This window comes from Hippoglossus stenolepis, chromosome 15 (assembly GCF_022539355.2).
Source record: "Hippoglossus stenolepis isolate QCI-W04-F060 chromosome 15, HSTE1.2, whole genome shotgun sequence".
NCBI classification, from domain to species: domain Eukaryota; kingdom Metazoa; phylum Chordata; class Actinopteri; order Pleuronectiformes; family Pleuronectidae; genus Hippoglossus; species Hippoglossus stenolepis.
In genome coordinates this window covers 20,131,089-20,144,814 of record NC_061497.1, presented here as the reverse complement: position 1 = coordinate 20,144,814, position 13,726 = coordinate 20,131,089, and the positions used below count along the sequence as shown (strand labels likewise).

The window sequence follows — 13,726 nt, the reverse complement described above, 5'->3', positions numbered from 1 at the left end:
ACTTCTGAGTTTCACTTAAAAGTATTTAAGTAAGAGTATAAAAAGTTATTTTACATGATTGATCACATGTATGCTATATAGAGGAATAGCCAATCAGACAGAGTGACCCTATGATTCTTAAAAAAATATCACCACAGTTATTCTGCAAGATCATATCATATTATATTATCTTTATATGTCTAATTATATTATTTGTTATTATTAATGTCATGTATTTTTGTGAAATTAGTTTTTATCTGCAAGATCTCGGGATTTATTCTTCTTGGCTGAATATTTAACCTAAATATATTTACTTTCCTTTACTTATAGTGAGATACTCTGAAATAAGTAAATAAAAGACAAACCTTTACAGACAAATTATTCAAATAAATGGTAATTACTATCTTCTTTTATTTATTTAAATGTGATATGTTGCTGTTACCCAGTCCTATTATAAATAATTTGCCATGTAAGCTACATATTTTTAAAATGTTGGGAGTTAAAGTTTGATGAAGTTAAATGATCTGAGGTTTTTCTTTCAGTCTCATCTTGACTACAGGCCCCACACATGGTTCAAATTAGAGAAAAATATCTGCTGTCATCTATATATTGTAAATCAACTCTTACTGCCGTCCAATCTCTGACATTGCAAGTCGACAACTTTTAAGATGATATACATATGTGACTACTCCCCTGAGTTTAGTCTGGAAAGCAAAATAACCTCTTTTACAAATCCAGCCTGTTTGACAGTTTAACCATAAACTATGACTCTGACCACACTAACTTAAAACATTTGAATCATACACAGTTTGGTCGGTTCTGCAGGGAGGGGCTCCTTCTCTCCTGCAAGGCAGCACACATGGCTCTCACTGCTCTCTAGTTGGCATTTGGCCTATATTTTTAGAGCTGGTGTTATGTGTAGACAGGGGAATGTGTCATCTCCAATAATGTCAGGACCTCTGGCAGAACCATGTATGGACTCAAGCGTGACTAATGACATTTAGATCTGCATCGGGCCCAAACAAGACAGCGGGTACACAGAAGTACAACGATATGAGTTCAGAAAGCTCGAGGTGTCACTGTCACTTCTTTAATTTGTGTTTCTGTTTGTCTGCTTTGCCTGAGGAAATATATCACACTGAGTCGGTAGCTTCCTTTAAATCAAAGCTTGAAACTTACTGTGTCGTATTGCATTCCCTGATTTTAGTCTGTATATGTGTGTATATATACCTATGTCTGTGGGTGTGTATATGTATATATGTGTATGTATATATATATATAGAGGAGTGTATGTATATTATGTATATTTTGTTCTTCCATGTGTTACATTTTGACGTCATGGTGGAAAAATAATAAAAAGTTTGATTGTTTTGCGTGCCTGTCAATCATGACTCACCTGTGGTAAAAGGTCAGGACGCAAACAGGAGTGGGCGGGGCTAATTGCAATCACCGAGCTAACGGTAAAAGCACTGAGGAGAAGAGAAGTGAAGAGAAAGAGAGAATGTGAGAAACATGGCGGACCTCAACGGCGAATAGTGATGTAGTGTGATAGTGAAACATGGAGGTAGAGACTTTGACTCAGTGACACAGTGATGCTTTTGTGCTAGCATGCTAATGCTAACACCAGCTAATGACAGGACGCGGTTACTGACCGGAGAGGACAGCTGTGCTCCCCGAGGACGTGTCCAGGTTTGTCCTGTGGATTTCTGTCGTCTCTTTCAACTCTGGGACAAACTGTGTTTCTCCAGGACCAACTTCCAACTGCGAATTAATACATTTCTGTGTAAAGTCCCCAACATATGTCTTATTTTTTTTGTAACGAGGGAAAGAAACTCAACAGAAATGATATTACCTTTTATCCATCAGCCTTTAGAAGACACCTTAAAAGCTTCTGTTCTGTTTGAGCTGGACACAAATCAAGGAAACATCCTGTACAGTCCAGCTGATTGGTTTATACTGTAAAATGTCAAATAGCAAACAACATGTGTATTGATCACACGTTGGAGAATCGACAGTTGTTTATAGTGCCTTGTTATCTGTGTCTCTGTATTTTTCTGTACTCAGCATCTTTATGTCTGCAACAGTCGGATCTAAAACTCCTGAGGTCAAGAAATGAATCCATAGAGGGGAAGTGGGCCGGAGTCAGGTATTGAAAAGCTGTCAACACACAGTTAGAAGGCTGCCGGCCTCCGACTGCTCAGTTCACTTCAGACCTCAGTAAATTATCCTTCCAGACTGAGGAGGATACAAAGGCGGGGATCATTTAGTCAGATGGTGCATCAGGTCAATAGAGTTTAAAGATAATTATCATAACCACAGTTTGCATCCTCTGTGATGCGACATAACAAGCTGCCTACATGGAAAATAAAATGATCATCTATTTCCTTTTCTCCTTTTTATCTCTATCTTAATATTATTCAAGATGTAACCTGACTGAGAAACAGTGTCACATGTTTAAATCCAGGCAAATTTATTCAATAAAATACTGTCTCTTGTTTGGCCAAAGGTTTTCACACCTCTTTCTGAGACGTATGACTGAGACATCAAAACAGAAAGACGTCTCCCTCGTCTTCCGTGACGATCTGACGATGTTCTTGTCTTTTGCGAAACAAACTGAAAACGTGGCCCCTTGACCTCTAAATGTCACACACAGTCTTTCCTCTGTGTTGATTTCCTCCTCTGCACAGAAAGATTCCTCGGTTGCTCAATGCTAAGATTTCGAGAGGCAGATTTGATTACCATCAAAAAGGAAATTGCTCAACTGTGTGAAACTCGCTGAAAACTGAACATGACAAAGTTTCCTTCTCGTAGACACAGATGTATTTAGTACATTTTATTGACTTTTTCCAGTTTGCTTAGAAAAATTATTCATGAACATTTTAAAAATAATTAGTAACAAAAATATATGTAACATTCACACAAGCATCCTGGGCCAGTAGGTGGCGATAAAGGCTACATCAGTGATCCACCAAATACCAGAGAAGAACGCCGTGGTCCAAGCCACATTGGGTGAAGCAGACACCTAAATGTAGCTGAACATTTGTAATAAGACCTAGCAGTGACAAAACAACAGAGGGCATGCAGTTTGTGCGGTGTTTGTAAAATTAGTTTTGCAAAATGTCTGCAGTAATGTGGAGAGGGCTTTAGTCTTTTCAACAGATCTACGGTTCAGCATGACTCTTCAACTTGCTGGACCTGATTCCGATAATTGAAGCCGTCACTGTAAGTCACTTGCTTCTCAAAGAAAAGTTACATAGAGTAAGAAGAGATGTTCAGGGTGAGAAGTGGGAATGAAGGAGGAAACTTTCTCCTTGCTCCAATGTCAGTGAACCAGCAAACTGATTTTTAAGCTGCTATTTTAAGGTAAAGAAGTTGCATAGTGTTGCTTTAATATTACGGCTGCTATACGATACTTTGTCGGTCACTATCTTGGCAGATGCTGCTGGTGAAATTATCTGAATCTCTCTGAGTAGCATGTGTACACACAGTCCCATTCCCAACACCCAGCTCTCTATCTTTTCTTTCCTCACTCTCTTCCTCTCCTCTCCAGTCCGCTGTTCCCCCGTCCTCCTGCTGTTCATTTCCTCCCCACCCCACGTCCTCCCTTTCCCAGTTCATACTCCTTTCTTTGGCCAACTCCTCCGTCTCTTGGGCTATCTGTTGGCTGTTCAGGTAGATGCTGGTGTGTGAGACCATGGTGCTGGTGTCTCTGGGAGGAAGATGAGCATCCATGTCTCTCTCCACCTCCAAGAAACTATTCATGGGGGGTGGGAGGTGAACCGGCAGCTGATCCTGACGGCTGCTTCGAAACTGGTCTTGCTGATGTTGATACTTCCTCTTGCGTTTCTTTGCGATCTTCAAATCCAATGAGGCGTAATTCAGGTCAGTCTCAAAAGGCTGGTTTCAGACACAGAGACAAAGAGGGTTGGTTTAAAATACTACATTTGTATGTGCTGCAGCACTGTGCACCAGTTTAAATGAAGTAGTGTGTGTCGTGGGATCTTGTGGTCTCTTGATGTCCTTTCTATTATTAGAACACCTTGTGCATTTCTGAGTTCACTTGTTTACTTTCCCAGACCACAATGTGCTAATGGTGTTTGCTGCTTTCCGTTTTGAAAGCAAATCGGTCAACGTGCTAAGTTATTTTTAGCCATAAAAAAAACACAACGAATATTCTAAAACGGGAACATTTGCATTGTAAACAACTTGCAAACTTTTTTTTAAATTTGTTGGCCTTAAAGTGCATATTATGTCCACATGTCGTCCTCTGTATTGGAAATGCAAAGCTTTAACAATGAGGTTAATAATGTAATATATCCTGAGAACAACACATGCACATCAGAGCTAAGCACAGAGCACAGAGGCATAAGCGAGGATATTTCTGTTCTGCCATAAGAGTATAGTCTCTACACAAGCTGTTAAATGTAAGATAAAACATATACCAACACAGTGTGTGGCAACATTACGTACAGTATTAATCGAAATTATTTAAAACTACACCCATGGAAATTATAATAGAGCGATGCAATTATAGCAATTACCTCCGTACGATGTCTTGTGTGTTGCGTGGTCATCATCTCGGTGAAAGCCTCTACAGAACGTGAACAGGTAACATTTACAATCGGCACAGGAATGAAAAAAAAGAATAATAACGTTGATTTTTAAGAAATTGTTTGCTGAATTATTGACAGCCAACAATACAGCTTAATGTTTATTAAAAAGTGTGTACATTTTTTTTCCTAATCTACATGGTATTGAAGTCAGGCCTGTGCTCACCTGTTCTCACTGTGCTGATGTTTCCATAGATTGGATTTTCCTGTTGCAAGTGGGGATTTTCCTGCTGGTCAGGAAAAAAACGACCTTCGTCCTGTGGCGGGCTTCAACAGGTTGCAGAGAAACAATTTCACAGATTATTTCTACAGGTAGATGGTATTTGTAGATAAGACAAAACATTTTACTCATTACAAATTAAAATGTGTTGGACTGAGTAATATGCGGCTGACGTGTTTAAGCCTGATTAAATATTTTTTAAATAAATGTCATACCCTTCTCCTTCATAAATATGTGGGAAGCAGCAGTCATCTTTTTCTGTATAAAAAAACATAAAGCCATTTAGAGAACGTCCTGTTGTCCTTGTAAAAGCTGAGAGAAGTTTGATATCAACAGTGACTACTTTTTAAAATGCAAAAAATATGCCAAATAAGAATATATATATATATTTTACATATAATCATACCTCTGCAGTAAGAGCCTCTTCGTCTGATGAAGAGAATGAGATTGAGAATCATCGAGATCATCAAGGCCACAAATAAAAGCACCAGACCTATATGTTCAAGCATACAATCTAAAAGAAAAACACAAACAGACTATTATCATCTTTCAACATCTTTACACGCAACAAAAAACTCAGTGAATTTCAAAAGGAAACTTTTATCAGCCAATATCTGGAGTTTCCGTCCGTAAATAGAAAGGATGAAACATTTTTAACATGTGTCACGACGCATGATGAACATTCACTCAATTGTTTTAACTTCACTTAACAATTCTAAGAGATGGAAAATATGAAGAAAAACTGTTTCACCATTAACATTTTTACGGTCATTATAAAATTATTAATATATAATACAATTATTTCTACCCATAACTGTTTCCAAAATAATTTTACATCTACAACTCAGCATCATTCAGAGAGTCATTATTTCTTTACTGTGAGAAATATAAGAAATTTGCTGTTAATTGGTCTCAACTGACATCTTAACAATGTTGACACATTTCACAGAAAATTCATTCTTCATATTGGAACCTCGGCTTTGCTATAAGTAAATCATTATTTCTTAGTAAAAGAGAAATTCAAATAGTTTTTTAAAAAAGTGTCACAAGTGCTTTGGAAACCAAAATTGTTGAACGTACGTACTGTAACACAAATTAAATAAGGCTACGTGCATATGCTAAACTACAATAGATAAAGAATAGACCATTAAATAAATAAAAAAGTTATTAATTTTCTTGTAATGTAGCTTAGGAAACAATGTTTTTGTAGAAAAAACAATGTTATGTGGCAAAATCAACTTTTCGTACGAAGGGATAAAGTCAATATTTACACAGATATGTTCATTGTCAGAATGTTTAAAGTTTGAAAACCAAAACACAATTTGAGAAGTTTAAAAAGTTGCTCCGATCTCACCTCGTACCATATTCCAGCCGTCTTGAACAAAGCAGGTTGTCTGACACGATTGCTCTCAGGCTACAGGGCATGGTGTGTTAAGTCAGTGAGGTGTGCTGCACTGTAGTCTATTTTTACCTTCCCATAGTTATCTCTCAGTGCTTTGCAAACTGGCTGCTCTTCAGTTACAAACAGGAAGCTATGTAACCTCATTCTCAAGCACCCGGTCTGTTAGGTGGCAGAAAAACAATTTCTACTGTCTAACATACGGATATCTGTAAGGAACTTTTAATATGAACGTGAACATTTGCACATTTCAAAATGTCTGCACTGAAAAGAATATAGACTTGCACCCAAAAAAGGTCAATCTTTCTTTGTGCACAAACTTCAGAGCTATGTACATCAAGAATTTATAACTTGGATATACCCAGTGCATTGTGGTTTTTTATGCTACTGTGGTTGGAAAATCAGCAGAAGAAAAGTTGCAGTAGTTAAAAGTTTCTTTGTGCAGCTCAATTGCACTGTTGTGTGTAAATGTGTTTTACAGTGTGAGGAAATTAAAAAGCCGAAATTAAGTTTTTATAAAATCTAAATATGGTAAATAACTTTAAATTGTCTTCACACTGGAATTAAACAAAAAGCATAAAATTCTCCAAAATATCAAAAGCTGCACCATCAAAGTTTCCAGTAAGTGTCTCTGGAACTGTCATGTGATGTCATCTGGTGGGTGTTACATTTGGTATCCCAAGTGGTTTGGGGTTTAAGGCCCACTGGGTCAACTTGCATACCAGCCTGTGGTACCTGTGGACAACACTGAGATAAAGGCCAATTTCCAATTAGGAAATAATCCTTCATCAGTTGAAAGTTACAGCTTTAAACTGCAGAATCAGCAGATCTTCATTAAGTCAGGGAGACTAAATCAGCCGTGTAACTTGTGTACAGTTATATGTTTCAGTGTAAATGTTTCTATGCAGATAAAATACATGTGTTATGCTTTATAAGACAGATTAGCACAGTATGCTAACTTCAGGAATGTCAGAAGAGAAACACACAAGCAGCTGAGGCGTAAAAATCGAATCCAGAATCAAATGAAACCAACTTTTATTTTCACATCTTAGAATCTACTGTACATACATAGTTTTAATACATTTAATACAACAGAAAAAAGGCTTTTTTTTAAACCAAGCATTCAAATATTATTTATACACGAAAGCATAGAACCAACCCCACCCACCCATGATACATTATCCACATTTAACTGCAGTTGAAACTCATCACATCTGACGACTTGAATGTTACCCAGTGGACCACAAACCTCCGCCGACACACATGAAGCTGCACACTCTTAAATCACAGTCCTTTTAAATATGCCAAACTTTTGAATTATCATCCACTTATTATGTCACAAAAAGTAAAAAAAACAACAACCTGGCTCTTCCCCTTCGACGGGAGTCACCCCCAAATTTTACGAGTTCTTAATTCTTACTCTTAATAATACATCTTGTTATTGTACCCTTAAGAATAATAACCCAATATCCAATTTATCAACTGCTTATACGTTAATAAACATTTGATCCAAATTCCGCTCCCGAGTTGCACCTTGAAGTGGGTACGGTCTGTTTGTACATCTCATGGTGTGTTGCAGCTGAGTACTTCACTGGAGGGGGGGGGGGTTTGAACGGAGGCGGCAGGGACATCCTACAGAGAGAGAGAGAGAGAGAGAGAGAGAGAGAGAGAGAGAGAGAGAGCACAGATTGATTATTTGCATTTCTTAGAAAGGTAGCTGTACCCAGGAAGCAGTGTCACAAGTCGGGGGCATCTATCAGAAAATACAGCCAACATTTCCCCAGGTCTTTCAGGGTCCCCCCCCCGTGTCGTGGGATCTTGTGGTCTCTTGATGTCCTTTCTATTATTAGAACACCTTGTGCATTTCTGAGTTCACTTGTTTACTTTCCCAGACCACAATGTGCTAATGGTGTTTGCTGCTTTCCGTTTTGAAAGCAAATCGGTCAACGTGCTAAGTTATTTTAGCCCCCACTGCTGAATACATGCAAGCAAGAGATTTACCTTTGTTTTATAATTCGTCTCCGGTACAGAAATCCAGCCACGGCGATCAGAACCAGCACTGGAACGATTATTAACACGGCCAGATGAGTCCGCGCTGCGTCTAAGAGGCAGATGTAGAGAGAGAGGAACGCTGTCCATTTGTTCTGTGGCAAAAGCTTAGACATGTGTTTCTCAGATATTGATCAGTTTGCTCCTATGAGTCCAACATACACAGATAAAGAAAAATGTAAAAACTACAAGGTGAAAACTTTTGCCTCGAGGCAGAAAAGTGTCTCGCAGTTCTCTCCAAAAGGCATCTGGCCAGAGAGAACTGGAATCCATAAAGCTGCAGAGGGCGAAGGTCAATACACTGTGGCTAATATTCATCTGTAGTTCTTAAGGAGTCTCGTAATGTTTGTGGTTTGTATTTGCTGCTTTTAAACGTTTTTTCCGTTCTCTCATGGCACTAAAGCTGCTGCTGGCCTCACCTTGATGACTGCAAATAAAGCTAATAACACCGCAGGTCCCAGAGCAGATTCTACGATCAATCTGAGAGCATCAGTTAAAAGCCAATTAAAGGCAAGAAAGGCAGATACAGGCTAAAGACAACAGTAATACATAGTGTGACCCACTGGTGATGACATAGAAAGTTTTTCTTCCTTTAATTGTACCATCATGTTTTTTTGGGCTAGCGTTCACAGATCTTATCCTGGAAATGTTGCGTTTTTGGAGGGAAAGGGGAAAGTATTTCTCCATTATTTGTGAAAGTTATTACCTTTATTTCCTGTTCCATTGTTTCCAGTGTTCAGTGTCGGGGTTGTACCGGGGCGTTCATACTGTTCTGTACTTTTTCCAGAGGTGCTGGACTCACCCTGTGGCCTGATTGATAAAGAAATGTCCTCGTACTCGTAGTTCCTGTCGCTGGCCGCTTCCTGTGTGGACGTGAACACTGCACCACCAGGACTTAATGTAGCAGAGGGATAGGGGTCAGTTTGTGTGACAGGGGATGTTGTGACACTGAAATGTGTAGGACTTGTAAAAGAGGTGACGTCCTCCCCGGCTGTGGTCGCATCTGGATTATCGTCCCTCACATTAGCCGTGGTCCAAGTTACATTGGCGTCAGTGGTTAAAAGCCCAGTGGTCGGGGATGTGGTGGAGCTGGTGTCCGCAGGTACCGAAAAACTCTCTTCCGTTACGTAGGACTGAGTCGACACTGTTGTGGGATCTGAAGGAAGTAAAAGGCAAGTGTACATGAAACAGCTGGAAAACTGCACACTGCTTAACAAACAGTGACTTGCCAGCGGCATTATTTAGTTAATTTAAAAGATAATGGCCTCTTTGGACATGTAGGTAAATACCTTTCATAGCCAAGAGTTGAATGAGAAATTTGATGTCAGTCATATAGATGCAGTTTTTGCAGGATTGGAAACAAACATCTGGCTGGGCTCTGGACTCCAGTAACCACCACAGTGTGATTTCACAGAATACACGTCATCCATTATGTACAGTCTTTTATAGTGTGATTATTCACTTTGACTAAAAAGGGAGGATTCTCCGGGAGCAATGAGCTGGAACTATTTCTTCATCTGAAGCAGTCGTCCTTTAAAACCCTTCTTTTAATATGTTTTTCTCAGAAATGTTTGGAGCTTTGTAAAGCTGAATATAGAGTAGTTACTGCAAGCGATGCACCGGTAACACATCATTAAAACGTGGGTTAAGTTGGCATTTATCAGCACTCAATGTGCATAATCAATAGATACAATTAGGGGGGAAGCGCTTATTCATTCAAGATCCTGGTTTACAAAGTCATGGACACGGATTCCTGAGATACAAATTTTCATTTGCATGAATTGCAAATCCAGCGGTGCAGTTGTATATACACTCATGAGTAATGTCCATAATTAATCTGTTGTGTATCTTTTTGTCTACCATATTTATCCCCATGCTTACACCAGAACTTCCTTATTCTCAGCTGCCGTTGCCAAAAAGACGCATCTGCAACTACGTCAAATTTAGCTGATCTACTAGCATATTTCTAAATTGTGAAAACGCTGTTCGTGTCTCTAGCAGCTTATCTCAGTATCTCTCAAACCTCAAGGCTGTACTTCTCCAAACTGTCCAACAGATTGTGCTCTCACCCCACGCCGTGACTGATGCTGATAAGAGGCTCTGTCTTGTGGTTTGAAAGTAGACAGACAGAACAGGACGTGACTTCTGACATGTGTGTGTGGCTTGCGTTTCTTTTTCCTTTCGTTTCATATTAATATAATTCTCACGAGAAACAGGATGAGAAAGCAGACGACGGGGGGTTTATTTTTCCTACAGCCCACTCACTCATTGCACCGCGCCAACCTGTGTCACCATCGGGGGCAAACAATATGCAGTTTGGTTTTTTGTAATTTAAAATTATGAACACTGTTTTATCTTAGCATAATTCAGTATTCTCCCTAACCCCACGGGGCAATTGATTTCCAGCAAGTAATTGAGTTCTTTTTTGTTTTTTAGTTCCCAATTTATTCACAATTTCTGCTGCTTTCTCATAACATGGCTGGCAGATTGGAAAATCTCTCTCTCTTTCCTCTCAGCTAATTAAAAATTAGAATTGAGTGAGCTACAGGATAATAACAAAAGTCAAGTGTGAGCTCTCTGGTCCAGTGCAGTTTATTAAGTAAGTCAGTCTCTTGGGCCCTCTGCGAGATGGTTAATCCAGCCCTGAGGAAATGTGGAAAATTGAGTGCGACACAATGAGAGAAATGGAGAAGCTCACCTGTCTTTGCATGTGTGGTTGCTGTTTGTACTGCGATGGTAAACTCCTTATGCACAGTTTCATTTCCTGTGGAGACAGTCAGCGTGTAAACTCCTGCGTGAGCATCAGTCACCCACAAGAGCTCCAGAGATTCATTCTGTGACAACAGCTCCTCGTTCTGTGGAAAAACAACATTACGGAGCACATAAATCATAGTGAGCATTTTTGGGAAATGTAGGTTTTTGATGTAAGAGGTAATCAAATCATCTTGATGTTCACTGGATGTGTAATTGAATAAATAAACAAAATAATTTAAGTGAAATCTACTGGAATGGGGTAAATGGCGTGATTCCCTTTATTTGATGGCGTCTGTTACCTTGGTCCATCTGTACTGTGCATCAGGGGAAGCTCGGCAGTGAATTGTCACATTCTGTCCATTACCCACTTCCAAACTGCTGTTGGTGTCACACGTTATCTCAACAGCATCTGACAGAGAAAATGGAGGATTAAAATGAATCACGGTCAACACAAGAAAGCTTCTGGAAAACATTTGCTGTGGGTGGTATCTGCTAAAGACGACTCTGACGACTCTGCCTTCACACGCGATACACAAATACAAACACCTTCATTGTCCTCTGCTTCTATTTACGATCATAACATCCCTTCAGTTCAATTATAGCTGTAAATAAGGGAAGAGTGTATTGTATAGTGTAGAGTCGTGAGAAAAATAAGCAGAAATGAGTTTTTTGCAATTATAAAATGTGAAATACTGACAATCTAGAGATGTGACAAAAGCAATATCAGCCTTTTAATACTGCCAGAAACGTCTGGTTGGGCATTCTGCATATTCACATGCAGAGATTAGGTAGAGATTAGTGTAGAGTTGGCCATAGATAAAAATGTCAGCAAGTAAAATGGCGACGTGCACCATATGCAAGACTTCAGTTGCGAGTGGTGGCTCGAGTGTTGCCGTTTACAGCTCCAGCAATAGGCTGTACAACACTGATAGTGATCATCACTCTCTAAACAGGATTAGTAGTGTTAAAATACATAATATAAGTTATCTTTTTAAATGTAAAGGTATCGGAACAGTGCTCGCCATTGGCCGATACTAGATAATCGAAAAGGGAAAAGTTATATCAGAGATCTTTTGGAGAAATAGTATGGCGACGCCCCTATCCATATAGGACATGGGACAAATTGAACATCTACAAGAGATTTTTGACTGAAGCGTCAGACACAACTCCTGTCAAAACACCAAATGTGGGAATATCTCCTGGAAGAATGGTGCTGCATCCCTCCAGTGGGGTTCAGACGCACGGGGGAACCAATGGAGAATCGAGGATGTTCTGGTGGCGCGTGATGGCCCAACACCTTGCTCAGGTTTTTCTCCCTTTTAATTTGTCACCCATCTCTACATTTGCTCAGAAGTAAATAACTGCGGAGATTGGCAGAGCAGCGACGCTCTGATGCAATCTGGAGTAACATGACAAATATGCACCTGACAATAAGACGGAAGGTAGCTGTGCAAGCCTTATCCAAATATTGAATCCTACGAGGACTGCAGAGTTTGTTTGAGGTGTGCATGTGCGACTTTGCATGTACTTGCCTTTCGTCTTCTTACCTTTAATCTTTAGCTCCGTCTCCCACCTGAAGGAGCCGTATGGAAAAGTTCCAATATCACAAATATAGATGCCGCTGTCCCATTTATTCACCGCAGGAAGCTGTAGATGGGACACCATCAACTTGCTTGCATTCTCATAACGTAATGTAAATGTGACATTAGGCCAAAATAAACGAACTCCATGGCCTTCGCCAAACAGAGCCAGCTTGGTTTCATTGTTTTTCTTCCTCCATTCAATATTGACAATGTTGAGGTCAGGCAGGTTTTCCACGGAACACTGTAAGGTGATGTTCTGGCCCACCACGGCTTCTCTTGTGACAAAACGTGGCCTCTCAACATCCAGCCGGAACCCTGTTAAGCATATCAGTTTATAGTGTTGGAAGCAAAACAGAGTGAGGAGACGAAATCGCTTACTTTGAAGTTGATAATACAGACTGCGATCCGCTGGGATGCAGGCAGATAAAATCATAGAATTATACTGAGGCAGCTTATCACACCAGAAGCCAATACGCATTTTCAAACCCACGGTGAACATCCCATCTTGGCTGTTATATTATATGAACGACAGCACATGTGGTCCATGATTACCTTGTATAATCGAGGCACAGAGGAGGAGTGAGAAGGCCGCTCCCAGTGCTGCTCCAGCCACGTTTAAGCTCCCCAAACTCATTACGATCAATCAGGCTCAATCCATTGAGGGATTCAACAAAAAGGCAGAACAGTAGACAGTCGACTGAGGTTGAAGTGTGGAGCAGAGACTGAAACAGTGAACAGGGTGACCCGTCTCCACAGGAAGCCACTCAGACACAGTTTCTGTGCTGCAGCTTTGTGGTGAAAAACCTCAGCTGCAGATATTTGCAGTAGAGGTGCAGTGCTTATGATTATGTATTCTTTTAGTCAGTGCTAAATAACACGATCCAAGGGAGAGACTCGTTTGATTTCAGGTTATTTTACTGATTACATCGAAATCCTCTTTAAGAAAGATGCAGCGGGAGCACATCAATGATCTTTCTAAATCAACTTCTCTTTCCTGAATTGATTCCAGTCCTGCACAGGTTCAACAATCATAAAATCACTTGAGATTAAATTATTTTTGTAGAAATGTATGAACTGCATTTTGGAATTAAACCTTATCAACAGCGCCCTCTGCAGTCAGACCTGGTGATTA

The 13,726-nt window shown here is 39.8% G+C and overlaps 2 protein-coding genes across 3 annotated transcripts; both read right to left on the bottom strand.

Annotated features, from left to right (window-relative positions):
• Nucleotides 1–2,797: 2,797 nt before the first annotated feature.
• Nucleotides 2,798–6,272, bottom strand: LOC118122228. 2 transcript variants are annotated; one of them, XM_035178822.1, is made up of 6 exons: nt 6,164–6,272; nt 5,216–5,323; nt 5,025–5,067; nt 4,756–4,856; nt 4,521–4,570; nt 2,798–3,876 (listed from the first exon to the last, which is right to left on the bottom strand). In XM_035178822.1, the coding sequence occupies exons 1-6, from the start codon at nt 6,171–6,173 to the stop codon at nt 3,382–3,384; spliced, it is 807 nt and encodes a 268-aa protein (XP_035034713.1). In that variant the 5' UTR covers nt 6,174–6,272; the 3' UTR covers nt 2,798–3,381. The 2 variants fall into 2 exon arrangements, with proteins under 2 accessions (XP_035034713.1, XP_035034712.1); XM_035178821.1 differs by having other exon boundaries at nt 6,171–6,254.
• A 954-nt stretch (nt 6,273–7,226) lies between these two features.
• Nucleotides 7,227–13,329, bottom strand: si:ch1073-15f19.2 (cell wall protein DAN4). Its single transcript, XM_035177817.1, has 7 exons — nt 13,147–13,329; nt 12,559–12,909; nt 11,311–11,420; nt 10,956–11,112; nt 8,964–9,413; nt 8,210–8,309; nt 7,227–7,840 (listed from the first exon to the last, which is right to left on the bottom strand). Exons 1-7 carry the CDS (start codon nt 13,226–13,228, stop codon nt 7,702–7,704), a joined length of 1,389 nt encoding a protein of 462 aa, XP_035033708.1. The 5' UTR covers nt 13,229–13,329; the 3' UTR covers nt 7,227–7,701.
• Between the last annotated feature and the right edge of the window lie 397 nt (nt 13,330–13,726).

Excerpts from the sequence above, each read along its gene's own strand:
- LOC118122228 (XM_035178821.1), bottom strand. The coding sequence starts at position 6,234 with ATGCCCTGTAGCCTGAGAGCAATCGTGTCAGACAACCTGCTTTGTTCA. Across the intron at positions 5,324-6,170 it reads TTCAAGACGGCTGGAATATG|ATTGTATGCTTGAACATATA; the intron begins GTACGAGGTGAG and ends TTTTTCTTTTAG. Across the intron at positions 3,877-4,520 it reads ACACAAGACATCGTACGGAG|CCTTTTGAGACTGACCTGAA; the intron begins GTAATTGCTATA and ends GTCTGAAACCAG.
- si:ch1073-15f19.2 (XM_035177817.1), bottom strand. The coding sequence starts at position 13,228 with ATGAGTTTGGGGAGCTTAAACGTGGCTGGAGCAGCACTGGGAGCGGCC. Across the intron at positions 12,910-13,146 it reads CTGTGCCTCGATTATACAAG|GGTTCCGGCTGGATGTTGAG; the intron begins GTAATCATGGAC and ends TATGCTTAACAG. Across the intron at positions 7,841-8,209 it reads AGACGAATTATAAAACAAAG|GATGTCCCTGCCGCCTCCGT; the intron begins GTAAATCTCTTG and ends CTCTCTCTGTAG.